Here is a 20,115-nt window from a genome sequence, read left to right as displayed (position 1 = left end):
ATAAGAGGAGAAAGCTAAGCACTCAAAACACTGTGGTATTAGGGCTTCTGAAGTAAACAAGTGCTGGAACCTGCCCCGCGCCCGTTTTTAAAGAAAGGAATGAGTGCCCACAAAGTAAGGAAGGTTAGATACAGTAGTGCCAACAGCAGGAGCTGAGCTGGGCACTCCACGTGTCTTCGTTCGTAAGACAATTTGTGGGTCCGAGCCCCGTGTTGGGCTCTGCGCTGACAGTGTGGAAGCCTGCTTGAGATTTTATCTCTCTCTCTGTCTCCCTCTTTCTCTTTCTCTCTGCCCCTCCCCTGCTCATGTGTCCATGCGCTCTCTCTCCCTCTCTCTCAAATAAACTTTAAAAACTAAAATACTAGGGGCGCCTGGGTGGCGCAGTCGGTTAAGCGTCCGACTTCAGCCAGGTCACGATCTCGCGGTCTGTGAGTTCGAGCCCCGCGTCAGGCTCTGGGCTGATGGCTCGGAGCCTGGAGCCTGTTTCCAATTCTGTGTGTCTCCCTCTCTCTCTGCCCCTTCCCCGTTCATGCTCTGTCTCTCTCTGTCCCAAAAATAAATAAAAAAACGTTGAAAAAAAAATTAAAAAAAAAAAAAATAAATAAATAAAAATAAAAACTAAAATACTATTTGTGTGCTTTTGTACGAATATACGAATGAGCTTCAAAATAAGCAAAAGTAGGTAAACAATTGTCATTTACCTTTTAATAATAAAGGAATGACCTGTAATATAGACGATTCTTAGGCATGAATTGAATAAATTGGGGAATGAGATGTAGGGTGCTTGGCCAGCATTTTACTAATTGTAAGACTTTCCAGACGACATCATGTCCTCTTGCCTGCTCTTGTTCTCTCTTGGAGGGCTGTGTCACCTGCGAAAGCAAAGATTCCCTTGGTGACGCCGCAGAGTCCTGTGGTCAAGCTCCAGCAGCAAACGGCAGTTGAGTGGCCACAGAGATGGCACCTGCCGGACAAGCAGACCTCTTGGTGTGTCTCTTTAACCCGACTCCTACGTGGCCATGAAGCCATCAGTGAATGTGAAGGTTTTTCCTTCTGGACTTTTTAACAGGCATCATTTTTCTGAAACAGACGTTGTATATACCGTCTTTCATTCCTGTGTTCCTGGTGTATTAAACTGTCAGTCAGCTTCTCTTTCTGGTTGGCCATCCTCTGAGCAGATTGGATGGCCTCTAGAGAGGTGCGTGCACAGCGACACTTGACTTCGGGTGTCACCCAAAATGGATGGTAGTTAGAAGTATGGCTAGAAGTAGCCCCAAACGTTAGCCTCGTTTATTTCGTTCTGTTGTTACGTGGATCATTTTCCTGTGGGAGGACGTAGGACGTCCCACCTGCAGGCCATATACTGTTCGGAATGGTTTCTGTAAGTTGCGTACTTTCATGCGGCCTGTGCACAACTTGGTGCTTCCCCCCGAGATTAAGAGGAGACGTCCCACTTCCTCACGACGCCAAGTCACTTCAGTATTTACCAGTGTTAGAAAATACCGCCCATCGGTACACTGGGAATAGCTGGCTTTTAGGTTTGGATTCTGAGCTTTATTCCTATAGATGCCTTTCCTTGTAATTTTCCACCTTCCACTGAAATTCCCAAAGTCTTATCTTAAAAACCAGTCTACTTACAATGAGCTTATTCCTTGGAGTTAAGTTAGCTTTTGCATGTGTAACATGAAAACAAAAAGAGCTCTTCACTCAACCAGTGGCATTCTCCTTTTTAAGGTTTTGGTTTTTAAAATAACGATTGTAAAGAGTTTCAGAAGTCACGTAAGAAATAATACTCTTCCTTTATGCCTATGTGTTTGAACGTTGTCTCACCAAAACTAACACTTAACTCTTTCTTTCCAACCAACTTACACACAAGAGGTCTGTCCGTCTTTGCCAGAGGTCTGTAAGTGCCGTGGTGGCTTCCCGGTGACAGCCGCGGTTCGCGGGAGCTCCGTGGTCCTCACGGGGGTGCAGCGTGGCCACAGATCAGTGCTTCCTACTCCGGCCCTGATGGTGTTTGTGAAGAAGTGAGTGGGTTGTTTACTTGCTAAGTCCCTGTTCTTGAGAGAAATCCGTGATTCCTGCCCAGACTTGGAGGGACTCATGCGGTTCACACCCACACAGATCAGAAAGGAATAGAAGCAAAGGAGCAGGACCTTCTATCTTTTATATAACAGACTGACTGATCTTTCGTGTTTTGTTGCTTTGTTTCAAGCAAACTCTCTTCCTCCCTCCAAGTTTGATACCTTTTGTAAAGTACATATAACTGATAATAATTAGGAGACTCGACCTCTTCATCCATGAGGACTGCGGAGCCCTGATTCTCAATTCCCGTAGCTCAGGTGTCCTTTCTAAAGTAGAGTTTTCTGGAGGGTGAGTCCATCTTAAGGTGTCAGAACCATTTTCAGATGCTAAGCAGTTCCATGCAAATATGGAACTGTCATTTTCTACTCCATCCTGATCATTCAGTGATTTCTGAAGTCCTCGTCATCTTGGTCAAGTTGTGTGGCATTTTTACCCTTGGTGAAAAATCAACTTTAGAAAAACTAACCAGCCTGGGTACTGTCCATCAGTGTAGTCATTGCGACCTTCTGTAGGGATAAAAGTTTTAATTTGTACAAATCAAAACTGATGTGTGGCTCTCAGGGGCCACTCGGCTTCATGCAGCCCGTTTGAAACCTTACGTTCTCTAATAATGGAAGCGCCTTTGTCTGGATGTTCGTTTTACCTGCGTTTGCTGATTTCTTTACCTTCGTACACATCTTATAGCACAAATATTATGCCAGATTTGGTATGAAACCGGTGCTTGTTGTAGGCAGATCTGTAGTAGCGCTGAGTTTATAATTTTCATATGTTGACAAGTAGACTAGTTGGCGTATTCAGAGATTGCACCGCGAAGCTCGCACTGCTGGAGGGGAGAGGGGACGCTCAGCAGTGACACTGCTACCCCCCAGGGGGGCTCTACCAACCTTTATATATACTTCATTGTTCGGGTTTATTAACTTTTTGTATGAATAACTACAGAAATTGGTAATACGTGTCTGTACTATAGGCTTCGATGTTTACATAAATGTTACCCAGAAGGTGATTATTTTCTTGGATATGAGGTCAAGATTTTTGAAAGACACAATGCTGTGGGAATGGAGTCATTTTGCAGTTAAGTAAAAACTTCGTTATAACTCACAAGGTAAATTTAATCCAAATTGAAATTTTGTTTCAAGTGAGCTTACGATTAATTGTGTGAATTTACTTGTTTTTAATGGTTATTAATATTTCAATCAGGTATCTTTTTTAAGGAAAAACATAAACTGTACATGCAGAACCGGAGACATTTTTTTGCACTGTGTCAGTAAACCTTTGTACACATGCATTCACAGAGTGTAAGTTGGTGTGTGCACACACACATTAGCGGGTTTTAAAAATTAACAAACGGGCTCTTCCTTCCATTCTGTGATCCTAAACCCTCCTCAGCCTTCTTCCCTGTGTAGGAGACGATCCCCGAGTCAGCGAGCTGCACATCTGCAGCTCATAGGAACCGAGAGCAAGCATGTGTCTCTGTTAAGAGTTTAAAGCTCAGGGACAGGGGATTTGAGCACGTGAACCTACCCCATCAGAAACTGAGGAGAATTCAGACCGCTCCCAGCCCGCATCTACACATCCTTCACTGTAGAGACTTTTCCACGACAAGATGCTGATTTTTTTAAGTGATGATACCGTATGTCGTCATTTTTAAGGGTTGAGGGGACACGCAGGAAAGGTAATGTTTAAGTGAGTTGTAGTTTAACTGTTTCAACTAAATTGCATTTTTGTGACTTTTCTGCTTAGTATTTGCTTCTGTTAATTTTATTAGCCTTACTTTTCAATTTTCAGAGAGTTCTTTATAAATTCACGAAGGGGTGCTGGGGTGGCTTAGTTGGCTAAGCGTCTAACTCTTGATTTCGACTCCAGTTATGATCTCACAGTTTGTGGGATCGAGCCCCATGTTGGACTCTGGGCTGACAGTGTGGAGCCTGCTTTCTCTCTCTCTCCTTCTTTCTCTCTCTCTCCTTCTTTCTCTGCCCCTCCACTATTCATGCACACTCTCTGTCTCAAAAATGAATATTTTTAAAAAATAAATCGATGGAAAGAAAAATTATAAATGTTCAGGGCCTGTTTATAAATAAAATGACCGCTCATGGTATTTGCAAAACATAGAGGATTTATTTTTCCAAATAGTCATGAATGGGGTGTAGTTTGCTTAGTTTTTTTCTATGCTGTTTTCAAGTCAGACATTTTTATTTTTAACTTTCTAAGGTGGTTGTTTCTGAGTTGACTAATAGATGTTCATTTTACTTCAGACACAGTATTTCCAGAAGCATTCAGAGGGAGATCCACGTTTCTTATATTGCTTCCTGATTCTGGCCAAAAGATGACTCAGGAAAATGTTAGGATCTTGTCCAAAGAAAGCTTGAAACTAAAACAATACACAAAAACAAAAAACATAGGTTATCAATGAATTAAGATCGCTGCAAGAAAAAGGAACTGTAGTTAAGACATAGGACCTTTGAAAATCGTTTGCCATTGTAATTGCAGTATGAACCCAGAGTATGGCTCTGGAAGGGCTCCCTGTGCCCAGCCAGGGGTCCACCAAGTCTGTGTAGCCCTCTGATGGCCATGAAGTTTCCTAAGCCCTCACTGACCTCTTTCTGTTTAAATAATGTCAGTAACATGTTCTGTACAGTTACCATCTTGTGTGTAAAATAGGGCTTGTATTTCCCCTGAAATTTACCTATTTAAGCATGGACCCTTCGGTTTGTTTTTATTGTAGAATTTCATGAGCAAATCCTCCTAATTACCTTTGTGATTTTAGAGTCTTTAACCATAATCCTTCCACTCATAAACATCTGAATGATGACTTTTAGTCACATGCAGAAGCTACACCAGCCCCTTCTGGGGGGGTTCATCCCTGTTGGGACCTCAGGTGGTGAACACCATCTCCAGGATCGAGTGTTCCCAGTGTATTTTTATAAGGATGTTACTGGGCACTAAGCCAAAAAACAAAACAAAACAAAACAACAACAACAACAACAAAAACGGCCTCTGGTCAAATGTTTGGGGAGAGCTTGGTTAAAGTTGAGCACTGAATAAGGTCTGGTAGGCACATTTTATACACATCAAAACTTAGAAAAAACATGCTCCAAGATAACACTGATTGGCCAGTTACTTGAAGGCATGATTTCTACCCTGAACGCTACCCAGTTCAAGAATGTAGGATCCTCTAAAGTCAAGGTGTAAAATGCCTCACCCAGCTCTCCTAAATATGGTCACTTACCTGTCTCATACCTCCTCGCGGGTTAGCAGTGCCAGTACCGAGACCTGGAAAACAGTGTTTGAAAACCATTCATCATCAGATCTGTGGTTTCTATTTAATGCTTGTTTTATTTAAAACACACAAAATAGAGTATTAACTGAGTCGTGCCTAGTTTCTGATCTCCCTGTTTTCACTCTGCAGCAATATTTACCTGAAGGCTGCTGGGCAAGTACCCTTGTGCTTGTCTCTGATGGAGTTCACAGAGGGCGCTGTGTTCTCCCCAGTAGTCCACTCAAAACATTTTACATGAATGAACTTCTATTAAACAGTGTCTATTAAAGTCTCCATTTTGTTTGCAAAATGTTTTGAGCCTTGGTGTCATTGCTCAGTGGAATCCAGTTGGAGAAACTAGTAAGAGCTAACATTTTGTCGATAACTGCGTGTGATTGCGGTGAGCATTTCACTTGCATTTTCTCACTGACTTCACAAGAGCCCCATGAGGTGGATATTTGTATGAATCCTGTTTACTGATGATGAAACTGAGGTACCAGAAGATTAAGTAATTTGCATAAAATTTTAACAAGTAGAAACCCAGAATTTAAATTTGCACTTATTGGGCCCCACATCAGGCTCTGCGCTGACAGCACGGAGTCTGCTTAGGATTCTCTTTTCCTCCCCTTCGCTCTGTCCCTCCCTTGCGTGCACATGTGCGCTCTCTCTCTCTCTCTCTCTCTCTCTCTCTCTCTCAAAATAAATAAACATTTTAGGGGCGCCTGGGTGGCTCAGTCGGTTGAGCGTCCGACTTCAGCTCAGGTCATGATCTCGTGGTCCGTGAGTTCAAGCCCCGCATTGGGCTCTGTGCTGACAGCTCAGAGCCTGGAGCCTGCTTAGGATTCTGTGTCTCCCTCTCTCTCTGACGCTCCCCATTCATGCTCTCTCTCTGTCTAAAAAAAAAAAAAAAAAACATTAAATAAACAAACAAACAAACAAACATTTTTAAAAAAATAAATAGGGGCGCCTGGGTGGCTCAGTCAGTTAAGCATCCGACTTCGGCTCAGGTCATGATCTCATGGTCTGTGAGTTTGAGCCCCACGTTGGGCTCTGTGCTGACAGCTCAGAGCCTGGAGCCTGGTTCAGATTCTGTGTCTCCCTCTCTCTCTGCTCCTCCCCTGCTCATGCTCTGTCTCTCTCTGTCTCAAAAATAAATAAACATTAAAAAAATTAAAAAAAAATAAAATTGCACTTATTGGGAATGGTAACACCCTCCTTCCTCTCCAAAATAAATGTGTACAGAAAAAAAATGTAGATATGCTGAGGTACCAAGGAGAGCATGATGCTTGCAAGGAGTTGGTGAGAAAGAGAAAACACCAAATTGCAGAGGAGTCTTTACACCAGAAGTGGAGAGTGTTGGGCAGTTTATTAGCATGTTTTATAGAACATCTTTCTATTCCAAATCAGGTTTTTACCTCACATAGTGGATGAGAATAGAGAGTAATTCAGTAGCAATAAAATCAGACAGCCTGTACACGCATGAATTATTTTACCTGCTTTCCTAAGACTGTCGCCTCTCTCTGCCCCTAACGTCTCCAGCATTTGCAGGAGAGACACTCTTTCCAGTTCATCCAAGGTTGATCTTGCGTCTCCATCAGGTGCTACGCAGAGTAATAGAAGAGGTTAGTAGCTTGGTTCATCAATTATTTCTGTTCCCTGTTATCTTTTGGGGGCTCGAGGACAGAGAGAGAACACTAGAGATTCCCCAAATGCTAAGTTCGTGATTTGTCAGTGGTGTTTTTTAACAAAGAGGTGGAAATGCTGTGATCCGATTCGCAAGCTGGCAGGCCAGACAGTCAAGAGGAGTGGATCTAATTCTGACTCTCTTCTGCCTTGTGTGACTTTGCCAAGCCGCTCGGCCTCCTTGAATAGGAGAGTGGAGCTGAGCCATAGGACCAGTTAACATTTCCACCGGGGTGCCAGGGTGGCTCAGTTGGTTAAGCATCCGACTTGGGCTCAGGTCATGATCTTGCAGTTCATGGGATCAAGGCCTGCGTTGGGCATTGTGCTGGCAGCTCAGAGCCTGGAGCCTGCTTTGGATTCTGTGTCTCCCTCTCTCTGCACCCACCCCCCACTCGTGCTCTATCTTAAAAGTAAATGAACATTAAGAAAAATTTTTTTAATTTGAAGAATTTGTTAAAAAAGAGTTTCCACTTGAAAAAGTAGTTCTTTTTTGTTCCTATTTATCTACTGCCTATTGCCACAATTATTGAATTATTATTATTATTGAATATAATAATAAGAAAGAACCTTAAAATACTCTTTAAATACTTTGATAGTAATAACATTTTTAATGTGAAATGTCAGTTTAATGGCATGTAAGAGGTATGGTGTGTGTGTATAAGATGCGTAGGAATGTGCGTGCACGGCGTGTGGAATGAGCGTGGAAGGTGGGAGGCGTACTAAGCGGGCACTTGGCTCCCGGAAGGCTCTCTTGGCCGGCAGCCACACTCTGAGATAGAGGCTCCGGGAGTCCTGGAATACCCGCCTGCTGGCCGCTTCCAGGTGCTCGGCTACAACCTTGACTGGAAGACAATGCACTGAAACCATCATGACGGCATCTGAGCACATTCACAGCATTTCTGAAGATTATTCATGAAAATCTATAAAATTTGACCACGTGTAACTGTGTGTAATGAAGGCTCATTTATGTCAAAACAAATACATTAGAAAAGTTTAGGCAAGAACTTGAAGGCAGGCTGCCACCTGTTTAGAATTTGAATACGATGCTACACTGACCTACATTTTAAAAAATCAGAATAGGGGCTCCTGGATGGCTCAGTCGGTTAAGCGTCTGACTTTGACTCAGGTCGTGATCTCACGTTTCGTGGGTTCGAGCCCCGCATTGGGCCCTGTGCGGACAGCTCAGAGCCTGGAGCCTCTGTCAGGTACTGTGTTTCCCTCTCTGTCTCTGCCCCTCCCCAGACTGTGTCTCTCTCTGTCTCTCAAAAATAAATGTTAAATTTGTTATTAAAAAATCATAATACATTTTTTAAACGTATGATTTTAAAAAATCTTAATACATAGTACATTTTTGAAGGGGACAGAACTCTCTGAATAGTCAATCTTGATTTCATCCTGTGCTTGCTTTCCAATGTTCTTTTTAAATAGCAGAGATTCAGTAAAGTCAACGCCTGTTTTTTATTTTTATTTTTATTTTTATTTATTTTTTTTAGAACGTGAACAGGGCAGAGGGGCGGAAGGAGAGAGAGAATCTCTAGGCAGGCTCCACACTCAGCACAGAGCCCAACACGGGGCCTGATCCCACGACCCTGAGATCAAGACCTGAGCCGAAATCAAGAGTCAGACACTCAACCAACTAAGCCTCCCAGGTGCCTCTCAATGACTGTTTTTGACCATCGATGTGACTGACAGGAGGTCACGGGCTGTGCCAGCTCATGGACACAGATGACTGACCAACAAGGCTTTTGCTGATTGTCAAAAAGCCTCTTGGGAGAAACCTTAGAGACAAGAAATTATAAAATCGATGGTCCAGAAGGGTTTTCCTCTTCACTTAAAATTTTAAGTCTAAAAGTACCCCAAATGAAAGGCAAGATAAAATCCAGTTAAAGTTTTAGTGGAAACTAATAACCAAGCATCAGCCTTTTCATTTCTGAAACTAAATTAAGAGGAAATAGCAAAATAAGTATCTGCTTGACTGATTTTTTTAAAAAATTCGACTTACACTCGATCTGAATGGAACATAAATCAAAAGGACAAGATACTTGTACCTGGAAATCGGTGTCATCCCGAGCTCTAGATTGTCATTTTTGTATTTTTTAATAAATATTTTTGCTTCATATAACACATGTCAGGTGATTACTTTTCAACTTAATATAAAATAATTTTAATCTACAATTGGAACAACCAAATTCTACATCCAACCAGTTCGTTTAAAATAGAAACTAAGAGTAATGATGTTTTCAGTGTAGTACAGGTTTTAAAGTTGGAAAAAAAAACAACCAAAACAACATTTTTGGGTTACAGAAGTGACATGAATTAAGCAAAGCCACCCCTTCGACCCCTATGTTTTAGAAAGAAAGTAAAAAACCTACAATGTGCCGTAAGGATCCTCTAGTATTCTATCCATAGCTAAGACTTAATTTAGCAAGACTCCTTCAAGAAAGAATTCCCGTCCTTATCTCCAACTTTGCATATGAGAGCCTCAAAGACTCTTCCATGACTAACATAAAGGGGACAAATCCATCTTACCTGAGAGCTTCAGAGCCTCTTCCCTGGAGTCAGGGACGGGCAGAGAGAAGAGAGGTGGTAAGCATCCTATGAAAAGCAGACAAGAAACCAGCTTGTGCATGCTTGGCAAGAGACAGAAGTCTTCCTTCTTGGCTTCTGTTGCTCAGAACTTTCAACTTGCTCCTCATTCTGTGATCGGCGATTATATATATGATCCTATGACTCATATCACCCCCCTCCAAAAAATTAAATTTATTGGCTATGGAGGCTAAAAGGCAATCACTTTGCATTGATGTAATTTTTCAAGGTTAACAACTCATAGACAATAAATTTGCTGTCATTGCCTAGTGTACAAAGTAGGCATTATATAAAGACAGAACAGTTAGGTTTATAAATCTGGCCAAAAGAGTAACTGAGAGCAATAAATCATAAATTCAAGGAAGGGTAGCACCGGGGTTGAAGTGGCCAAGGTGAAGACATGGGTTGATGAGTCCCAGCAGACATGATTCAGGCGTGACCTGGAATATGTTGCTCTCCCTTTTTGTAACCTCTCAAGAATGATAGATGAACTGTCTTGTTGTGTTGGGGGCTTCCATGCCCAAAGAATGACAACGTCCAGATTGAAACTTAAAATCAGTTCTTTAGTGAAGATAAGTTAAAATGCACAGCAAACATTTGGGCCCAAAGCAGCCTTAAATTACAATATTATCCATCAAGGAGGGATAGAGCACAAACCTGAAACCCTCGCTGATCAATATTCCCCACGTCTGACTGTTGCCTTGCACTCCCACTCTGCCCCACCGGCATCCACACAGCACAGGGGTGCCTCTGACACACAAGTGTGATCATGTCAGGTCCTTGCTCAAAACCCTCATGGACCTGAAATAAAAGCTAAAACTACAGAATGACTAGGGGGAAAAAAACAAACAAACCCATGAGCCCCTCCACAACCTTGGGGTAGACAGACATTTCTTAGCCGAGACACCAACCACATAAGCAAGAAATGGATAGACCCGACTGCACCGGGATTAGAAACATCTTGCTCTTTGCCAGATGCTGGTAAGAAAATGAAACGACCAGCCACTGCTGCAAGAAAATAGTCACAAAACAGGTCCCTGATGCAAGACTTCTCTGTAGATACAAAATGTGTATAAAGAATTGCAACTCAATAAGCCAATAACCCAAGTAAAGGAGTGAACACATACTCCACAGCTGTAAGTAGTATATAGAAGGTGTATAAGGACATGAGGAAATCATTGGAATCAGCATTGATTCCATCAGAGAAATGCAAATGAAGATCACAGTGAGGGGCTACCATGCACCCACCACAGCAGCTGCAGCCGAGAAGACCGACAATCCCAGGTGTTGGCGAAGGCGCAGGGCCCGTGGGGAAACAAAACAGCACAACCGGCAGGCTTGGGTGGTTCAGTCAGTTGAGCATCCGGCTCTTGATTTTGGCTCAGGTCACCATCTCCCAGCTTGTGAGTTCCAGCCCCGTGCTGGGCTCTGCGCTTGGAAGTGTGGAACTTGCATAGGATTACTTCTCTCTCTCTCTCTCTCTCTCTCTCTCTCTCTCTTCCTCCCCTGCTAGTGCTCTCTCTCTCCCTCTCAAAATAAATAAACTTAAAAAAAAAAACAAACGGCACAACCTCCCTGTTTGTAACTTTCTTGTAAAGTTAAACATACATTAAAGTGTGCAACCCAGAAAGCCCGCCGCTAGACTATGCTAGGTCTACAGATGCTCAAGCGAAATGAATACATAGACCCGAGGAACGCTTCTATGCAAACACTCACAGCAGCTTTGTTCATAATAGCAGAAAACTGCAAACAACGCAGTGTCCATCCACAGACGCATGGACGAATAAACCGTGCTAAATCCTATGAAGAGGATTCTGCTTAACAACACAAGGGAACTGCTGATAAACACGACGTGATGATAAAAACACAAAAATTTTATGCTGAGCAAACTAAGCCAGACCTCGGAAAGCACATGCGGCATGATTCCACATAAATGAAGTTCTAGAACTTGCAGCGCACTCCAGTGGGAGCAGAGGGTTGACTGTGCACAGACTAGGGCACCCACTGGGGTAATGAAAATGTTCTATCTTGACCAAGGCAACAGGTACATAGTTATATATACATTGACCAAAACTCAGACTATATACTTAACGTGGGTGCATTTGATTGTATGTAAATGATACCTGAATAAGGGTGACTGCGTTTGAAATCTCCCTTGGCTCCAGGTTCATGTTTCACGTCTTCCAATACCACTCTCCCCTACAGCTAAACTCTACTGCTTCCTGAACACATCCCTGCCACAGGACCTTTGCAGTGACTGTTGCCGACCTGAAACGGTCTTTGTTCCGACATGTGCCTGGCTCTCTTCCTCACCTCCTTCACGTGTTTGCTAGAACGCTACCTCCTACGTGAGTCCCTCCCTGACCCTGCTGCTTAAAAATTGCAACAAAGCTGCCCACGACCTTAACCATCTCCTGCCTCGCTCTATTTGTCCCATTGCACTAAGCGCCTTCCAGCACGGTTACATATTTTAGGTCGTTATTTGTACGTGGTAGGCACTCAGTAAATACCTGTGAAATCAACGTGTGGGGCCCCAAAGTGTCAGGCCTTGTTTCAGGGGAAGGATGGTAAGTTTCTACTCTTGTGAACTTTCTAACTGGAGGCAACAGACAACAAAATGAATATTTGCCATGATAGTTTTTTGTTGCTATGATGAGTAAAGCGTAGTGGTGGCACCTGGGTGGCTCAGTTGGTTAAATGTCTGACTCCTGATTTCGGTTCAGGTCATGATCACACGGTTCGTGAGTTCAAGCCCCACATTGGGCTCTGTGTAGAGCCTCCTTGGGATTCTGTCTCCCTCCCTCCCTCCCTCCCTCCCTCTCTGCCCCTTTCCAGCTCATGCTGTCTCTGTCTCTGAAAATAAATAAAAACTTAAAAAAAAAAAAAAAAAGAATAAAGCATAGCAGGGAGACCATGCAGTGAGACAGGCAGTCAGGGAAGATGTTAGTTCAGACAGGACAGTCGGGTGGCCTCCGGGAAGGGGACATTTGAGCAGAGACCCAGACGGCATCAGGGAGCCATACATTTGGAGGACCTCCCAGCGGACGCAGAGGAGCACCTGGGGAAGGGGGTGGGGTGCTAACAGAAGAGTCCCAGCACCAGCCAGGGAGGGGAGCGTTCCACTAATGGGCAGGTACCGTGCAGCACGGACCCCTGGGATGGGCAGCATGGGGGTCATCAGTGCCTCAACAGGGACAGGGACAGTCGGGGCAATTTCACACGCTCCCAGGTCTGGTAGGGTGGAGGGTGGTCACCTTACTGCAGATTCATCTACGTATTCAGACATCTCAGCACCTACAATGTGCCTGCACTGCCAGGTGGGGGGGGACAGCCGTGGACCGAGAAGACAGAAAGCGGCTCCCAAGAACCTGATGGCCAAGTTGGCGCCCACAGAAACCACTGAGCTCCAGCTTAAGAAAACAAGTGCATTGGAACGACACAGGATAGCTTCTAGAATACAAGGGGCTGTGCAGTAGTAAGTAGCAGAACCAGAAACCCACCAGGACCTAGAGTGACAAGAATTCCTGCTCCTTTGACCTCTGCCCTTTAGTGACTTGACTCACACTTAGTCCCTCCCTCCTTCTCTCTCTCTCTCTCTCTCTCTCTCTCTCTCTGGTTCTACATTTCCTTGCCTTGACATCTTTCTGTCCATTTTATCTCCTTTCTCTTTGCAGAACTGATTTCTTTTCTTTTCCACGGGTGTGTTTGACCATACATAAAGCCCACTGCCCAAAACATGCCTTTCTTCAGTTTAAGATCAGCCCAGGGGCACCTGGGTGGCTCAGTCTGTTGAGCCTCCGGGTTCAGCTCGGGCCATGATCTCACAGTTCATGAGTTCAAGCCCCAAAAGGGGGTGTCATTAAAGAGCCTGCTTGGGATCCTCAGTTCCCCTCTCTCTACCCCTCTCCCACTTACACTCTCTCAAAAATAAACATTAAAAAAAAAAAAAAAGATCAGCTCAAACACATTATCTTTACGTCCAATTTGCAAATTCCTAGGAGAGAGGGTTTGGCCCAGTGCAGCAGGGCGTTTGCTGAACAGCCCCGCGTGAGGGCGCCTGGGGCAGCTATTGCACGAGAGAGGACATCCCAAATGGAGTACAGTATGGCAGGAGCCAAAATATACTCACACCCGATAAGCCTGCTCTCAGAAATCTACCCTATAGAAATAAAACAACAGAAGCAAAACACCCCCTGTAGTCATCTGCATCCCTGTCTGTGGAGGCAAAGGCATTAAATCAAAGGCTGCAGACTGAACTGCCTACAGAAATCAAGGAGTGATCATGTAAATGAGCGAGGCTGGCTTGGCGAATGCAATAGGGAGTGGTGGGGACTGTGGCAAAGTGGAGAGCTTATGTTCTTTCTAGAGGTAGACTCCTGCTGCTAGTTGCCAACTCTCAATGTTAGAAATCGGAATTTTAAGGGCTATCCATGATTTGGCAACTAATTCAAGTTAGAAAACAAGAATGATTATGGAGCCCGGGTAGCTCGGTCAGTTGAGCATCCAGCTCTTGATTTCTGCTCAGGTCATGATCCCAGGATCCTGGGATTGAGCCCCGAGCCGGGCTCTGAGCTGAGCATAGAATCTGTTTAAGATTCTCTCTCTCCCTCTGCCCCTTTCCTGCTCATGTGCACGCACATGCTCTCTCTCTCTAAAAAAAAATAAAAAACAAGAATGACAAAAAATGCACTGTAAGACCACTCTTTGTCAAATAGTATACACCCACAAAGAGCTGTAATTCAACCTACAGGCACCAGGTTCTGGCCTAAATGCCCAAAATAAGTGTGTAAGTTAAAGATCATAGAGTGTAGCAACACATCATTTAAGTAATCATTCAAATGATAACTAAAAGATTACAGAAACTTGGAAAATAAAATAACGTTAAGGAATTAGGATACAAGGTGATTGACACTGTAATAAAAGGGGAGTATGTGGACAAGAACTGGTATGTAATGCTGCAAAATTGAAAATACTGTGTAGGGTGAAGGGTTGTTTTTAAGTACTATTTTATTTAAAAATATTTTGGGGGCGCCTGGGTGGCTCAGTCGGTTAAGCGTCTGACGTCGGCTCAGGTCACGATCTCACGGTCCGTGAGTTCGAGCCCCGCGTCGGGCTCTGGGCTGACGGCTCAGAGGCTGGAACCTGCTTCCGATTCTGTGTCTCCCTCTCTCTCTGCCCCTCCCCCGTTCATGCTCTGTCTCTCTCTGTCTCAAAAATAAATAAACGTTACAAAAAAATTTAAAAAAAAAAAATTTTTAACATTCAGTTTTGAGAGACAGAGCACGAGTGGGGGAGGGTCAGAGAGAGAGGGAAACACAGAATTGGAAGCAGGCTCCAGGCTCTGAGCTGTCAGCACAGAGCCCCATGCGGGGCTCAAACTCACAAACCACAAGATGATGACCTGAGCCAAAGTCGGATGCTTAACCAACTGACACACCCAGGTGCCCTTATTTTGTTATATATCACATACCTATGTGTTACATATATATATTACATGTGTATATGTAAAGCACTCCTTAAGGAAAGTCCTGCCGTGAGGTCGGGAAGCAGGCAGACTGAGATTGGGGGACTGTTGGTGCCCCTTGAGGACATTTCTGAGAGGTGGGGTGAACTTTAGATGCTCCTCTCTATGGAAGAGGCTGTCTGCCAAGCTTTGTCATCCTCTGGTGACTCAGGGGCACTTCTGACAGTTATTAGTGATGATTTTACAGCATGGCCTAATTAAGTTACTACTACAGGCTTAAGCTTAAAAGAAAATTAGCTTCTTTCCTTCCACAGACCCTCAATGACAATGTCACCTTGTCCCAGAAATGTACTGACACATCATTCAATCCTCATGGTCCTTGGTAGGCAGAGCAGCTTCGTGTCTATGGCAGAACAGGTGTGAATGAGGACCACGTTTCCTAAGAGGTGGGGGTCCCTTTCGTTAGTTGCAAATTACCTTCTTAAACCAGAGGGGCGTTTTTTTGTGTGTGTCTTGAAGAAGCAACGAGTTAATATGACGTATTTGGGGTGACTCGTGCCCATGGAGCACCAGCATCCATTGGCTAAATAGAAAAGTCACAAATCTCTTTTTGGTCTGTTCTGAAACAACTGTCTACTCTTGTGTCATATGGGCAGAGTCCTCAGTTGGGAGGGCTCCCTAAGGAGAAGTTGATAGGGGTGACTTTGCCCAGTGTCTCAAGCCTGTTTAGGACTTTCTGAGGACTAATTGTCATAATCCAGGAAGACCTATCAGGAGTGCGTTTGTGCTCCTCAGAGTCTACACCATTTCTGACACAGACCCGGGTCCCTGAAACCAGCACAGCTCACATTCAGATGACATCTCAGACATCATAGGGGTCCACTCTTATCTCTATTAGTGTAAAATCACAGGTTATAGACTCTCAGATATAGAGTTAATGTAGATTAATGAAAAACTTAATCTGTATTTGTTACAGGTTTAGTTTAGATTAATTTATATCTCAGATAACCATTTCGTGTAAATGGCCAGTGAATGCCGTCCTTGTCAACTGCACGATGGCAATAACTCTTGGGCATCGTAGCCCCACCTCGCCCCCCCAGGAGAATCGGGGGGCTTCTCGGGAGAGGTGAATGGGGACCAGGTGAGAAAACAGCCTGAACCAAAGCCCAGAGGATGCGCTCAGTGTGTTTGCGAAAGGCTGGGCACAGCTTGCTAAGACCAGAGAGGTATGTGGGACTAGATCATATCACCAAGTAAGGAATTTGGATTTGTGTCCTTTAATGGCAAAGAGGCGAGGCAATGAAGGGTTTTAAACAAGGGTTTTTAACGTGTCATTCACATCTGGGTATCGGGTGGTGATAAATGCCATGAAGAACTAGACTTAGGAAGGCGATGGGATGGAGAGGCTATTTTAGGTAGGAGATCAGTATAGAAGGAAAGGAGGAGAGTATTGTGTGGCTCTCTGTGAAAAAGAGCATTCCAGGCAAAGGGGATAGCAACTGCCAAGCCCCTGGGGTAGGACTGGGTCTTGCCTGCTTTCAGCAACACCCTGGGAGTCAGCCTGGCTCCAGGAGAGTTGATCAAGGGGGAGGACAGTGCAGGTTGCAGAGAGAGAGACGGTAGAGGGACAGATCTAGGTTCTTGATGGCTATTTTAGGGACCTGGAGTTTTAAAGTGAGTAGGTTAGGAAGCCTGTGTGGAGCACAGGTATGACAGAATGTGAATGGTGTTTTTAAAGGCTCACTCTGGCCACTGTGTGGGGAGGAGACTGCAAGGGGTGGGGCGTGGACAAGGCAGAAACGGAGAGACTGCCCTCTAAAGGCTGGAACTGGGGGTGGTGATAATGGCTGGATATTGCACTTCTTGTGGGTTTTTTAAAGTTTATTTATTTTGAGAGAGTGAAAGAAAGGGAGTGAGCATGAGCAGGGAGGGGCAGAGAGAGAGGATCCCAAGCAGGCTCCACACTGTCAGCGCAGAGCCCAATGTGGGGCTCGATCTCACAGTTCATGACCTGAGCTGAAATCAAGAGTCGGATGCTCAAGTGACTGAGCCACCCAGGCACCCCTGCAGCTATCTTGAAGGACAAACTGCTAGGATTTTCTGGTGAATTGCCTCAAGAGAATGGCATTCAAGAGAACTGCCTCAAGAGACTTGCCCAACGTTCCTGACCTGAGAACCTGGAAAGGCTCCATCACCTATAAGAAAATGTGGACATCCGTGGGTAGAGCAGGTTTGCGGGGGGGATGGTTGAGAGTGGTTTGGACATGTTGGTTGGAGACCTGCCAGGCAGAGGTCAAGAAGGAGCTGGAGGCACTCGAGATCAGGCAGAAGACTTGGGCTACCGATTAAACCTGAAGTTAGCAGATGGTGTGCAAAGGCATAGGGCTGCATGGGTCACCAAGGACTCGGGGACGGACAGGAAAGGAGAGCAGAGGAGATGAGGGCCCGGGAGGCCCACGGGGTCTTTGGCAAGAGCGGTTTGGTGGCATCGAGGGTTGAGAGGCTGATGAGAACGAGCTCTAGAAAGAATGGAGGAAAGCCTACAAGGCCGGGCGCTTCCTCTATCAGTGGAATAATAACGATGATGCCCATGCAGGTGTCCCAGGCTCGGCATGTTGTGGGCACACGTACCGGAGTGTCCAGGGGGAGGGACGGAGCCAGGGCAACATCCCTGCTTTTCAGATGCTGGAAGGGAGGCTGCACAAAGTCCAGAAGCCTGCCAAGTTCCTGCAGCTTGTGAGCGCTGGGCCTGCTACAGGGACACATACCTGGCTGGGCTGATGGTTTCCCCGTCCTTGGTATCCTTCATGTGACCTGGCAGTGTTGGAAGGTGGGAGCCCTGCCACCAGCCGCGGGTGCTTAGGGGCCCTTCCACAGCAGGGGTGCCTGAGAGGAGCCATGTTGTGGAACTGGATGAGTATGGCCCTGTCCACAACTCCCCGGAAGGGAGGTGACCACCTGAGAAAATGACAACGTGCCTAGTGATAACAGCTTTACTCAATGGGCCTCGATTTTTATAAAGTACTTTTAAAAAGAGGTCTATCCATTGGCCTTAAAAATGCTGCCTTTCAGTGGAACCTTGTGGGCAGCCACAGATGGGCCAGATCTTCACTGCCAGGCATTATTTTTCCAGCAGAGGCGTCCATCCCCACCCCGGTGACCCAGAAGGCCACTTTTCAAAGAAGGATGAGCTGCCAAAGCAATGACACTCCAGGTCTGGACTTCATGCATCGGGGGATGTGTCACGCCTTGTGGATGACGAGGAGGGGGGCGGGGAGGGGGGATGCCGGGTAAACATCCACTCTCTTTATTGATCTGATTCATCCAATTACACGGGAGCCTCATCTAGGCAACGTTCAAGGGATGACTCAAATGTCACCTGAATGATGCCCGAATGGCTTCGGCCAGGACTTTTCATCTTTCTGATGTCACAGAAGGCTTTTAGTTACAGAGAATATTAATTGCAACCGAGGGCTGGGCACAGAGTCAAAGGGAAATGAAAAGTCCCAACGTGGCTGTGTCACCACGATGTATTTACCAGGAGGACGGGCACTGGGCCAAGCTGAGCCAGCTGGGTGACTTTACCGTGATTGTCATTTCTATGTCTCTTCCTTAACTCGTACGTGATGGAAGGCAGCCTGTATCCTTGATACTTCTTTGCCAATTCAGATCTAATCATCAAAACTCAATTGTACCCAGTGCGTGGGAGTCCCTGACTCACAGAGGTATTTGATATTTCAAGTGAGAAGACCCAGTTGTCCCCTGAAACAGTATCTAAGCTTTGATTTCCAAAGTTCCCCTGTATTTCTTGCAGGCCCTTTTTAAGATCAGAACTTAGCTTACCTGAATCCTCCAGTGTAAAGATGGAGAGGGTCTCTCAGGTTTCTAAACATATAGAATATCAAACTATTGTTTCTGTTAAAATCATTTCACTTTTGGGGCGCCTGGGTGGCTCAGTCGGTTAAGTGTCCGACTTCGGCTCAGGTCACCATCTTGTGGCTCGCGAGTTCGAGCTCCGCGTCGGGCTCTGTGCTGACAGCTTGGAGCCTGGAGCCTGCTTCCGATTCTGTGTCTCCCTCTCTCTCTGACCCTCCCCCCATTCATGCTCTGTCTCTCTCTGTCTCAAAAATAAATAAAGTTAAAAAATTTTTTATAAAAATCATTTCACTTTTATTACTTCTTTTTTGTAATGTCTGCTAGCCAAAAAAAAAAAAACAAAAACAAAAACAAAAAAAACAAGGACACACCCAGAGCCAAACAAACAAAGTTGGGTTTTTTGATGTGTTTCATAAAAACATGCATCATGGGGGACCATGTGGCGTCCCAGGAAGGAGGTACTGTAAAGGACCTTAAGGAGTTGGGGTGGGTGATCTGGTGGAGTGGGGGCTCCAAGAAGCAGGGCTGTGCTCTGGCTTGACTGCTGTCAGGAAGCAGAGATGATTCCACTCCTGGATCTCAATAATTGTTATCCAGGAAGCAGGACAAACCATATGAGGTTAAAGTAGTGACTGGAAGAGAAGACGCCGTCTCTCGTGTTAGCCAGGATAGGGGATGTTGGATCGTTTTTGTGGTTCGAATGCGCTCCTGTTTTTGTCTGAGCAGACCTGATTACCAGCGCCGTTGTTTTTTCTTGGTCCAGCGCAGACACAGGGTGACCTGGCCTGATGGTTCAGTGAAACCAGTGTTCGGTAGGGCCAGCTGCGAGGGCCAGGCAGCCCCACCTGCGCTCTTCTCCCCATTCATCCATGTGCTTTTTTCTCAAACACATAATACAGTGTGCTGTCTCTGTGACGGACACTCAGTGATTTACAAGCCCAAGTTCATTTAATCAGATGCCACCCTAGAACCCTCCCTCACCTCAGGTGCCGTGTCACCCTTGTCCTGGCTTCTCTCCGCAGCCTCCTACGGGCTGGTATCTGTGTGCTCCATGAGGACAGGGCCTTCTGTTTTTTTGGCTGCGGTATCCTCATTGCCTGGAACCTAGCAGGTGCTCAAAAACTTTGTTGATGATGCTGACGTTTAATTAAAGAATGTGTTGTCT

The 20,115-nt window shown here is 45.2% G+C and overlaps 2 protein-coding genes across 2 annotated transcripts in view; one reads left to right on the top strand and one right to left on the bottom strand.

Annotated features, from left to right (window-relative positions):
* PER3 (period circadian regulator 3) overlaps nucleotides 1-3,370 on the top strand; it is a 60,987-nt gene extending 57,617 nt beyond the window's left edge. The window contains 1 exon segment of the mRNA XM_058719232.1: nucleotides 862-3,370. Coding sequence (XP_058575215.1) covers nucleotides 862-945 — 84 coding nt within the window. The 3' untranslated portion in view covers nucleotides 946-3,370.
* An 810-nt stretch (nucleotides 3,371-4,180) lies between these two features.
* On the bottom strand, nucleotides 4,181-9,700 carry UTS2 (urotensin 2). Its single transcript, XM_058719231.1, has 4 exons — nucleotides 9,554-9,700; nucleotides 6,835-6,942; nucleotides 5,312-5,355; nucleotides 4,181-4,453 (listed from the first exon to the last, which is right to left on the bottom strand). Exons 1-4 carry the CDS (start codon nucleotides 9,651-9,653, stop codon nucleotides 4,334-4,336), a joined length of 372 nt encoding a protein of 123 aa, XP_058575214.1. The 5' UTR covers nucleotides 9,654-9,700; the 3' UTR covers nucleotides 4,181-4,333.
* Between the last annotated feature and the right edge of the window lie 10,415 nt (nucleotides 9,701-20,115).

This window comes from Neofelis nebulosa, chromosome 2 (assembly GCF_028018385.1).
Source record: "Neofelis nebulosa isolate mNeoNeb1 chromosome 2, mNeoNeb1.pri, whole genome shotgun sequence".
Lineage (NCBI taxonomy): Eukaryota > Metazoa > Chordata > Mammalia > Carnivora > Felidae > Neofelis > Neofelis nebulosa.
Note: the sequence above shows the minus strand (reverse complement) of the source record. Positions and strands in the feature narration are given on the sequence as shown.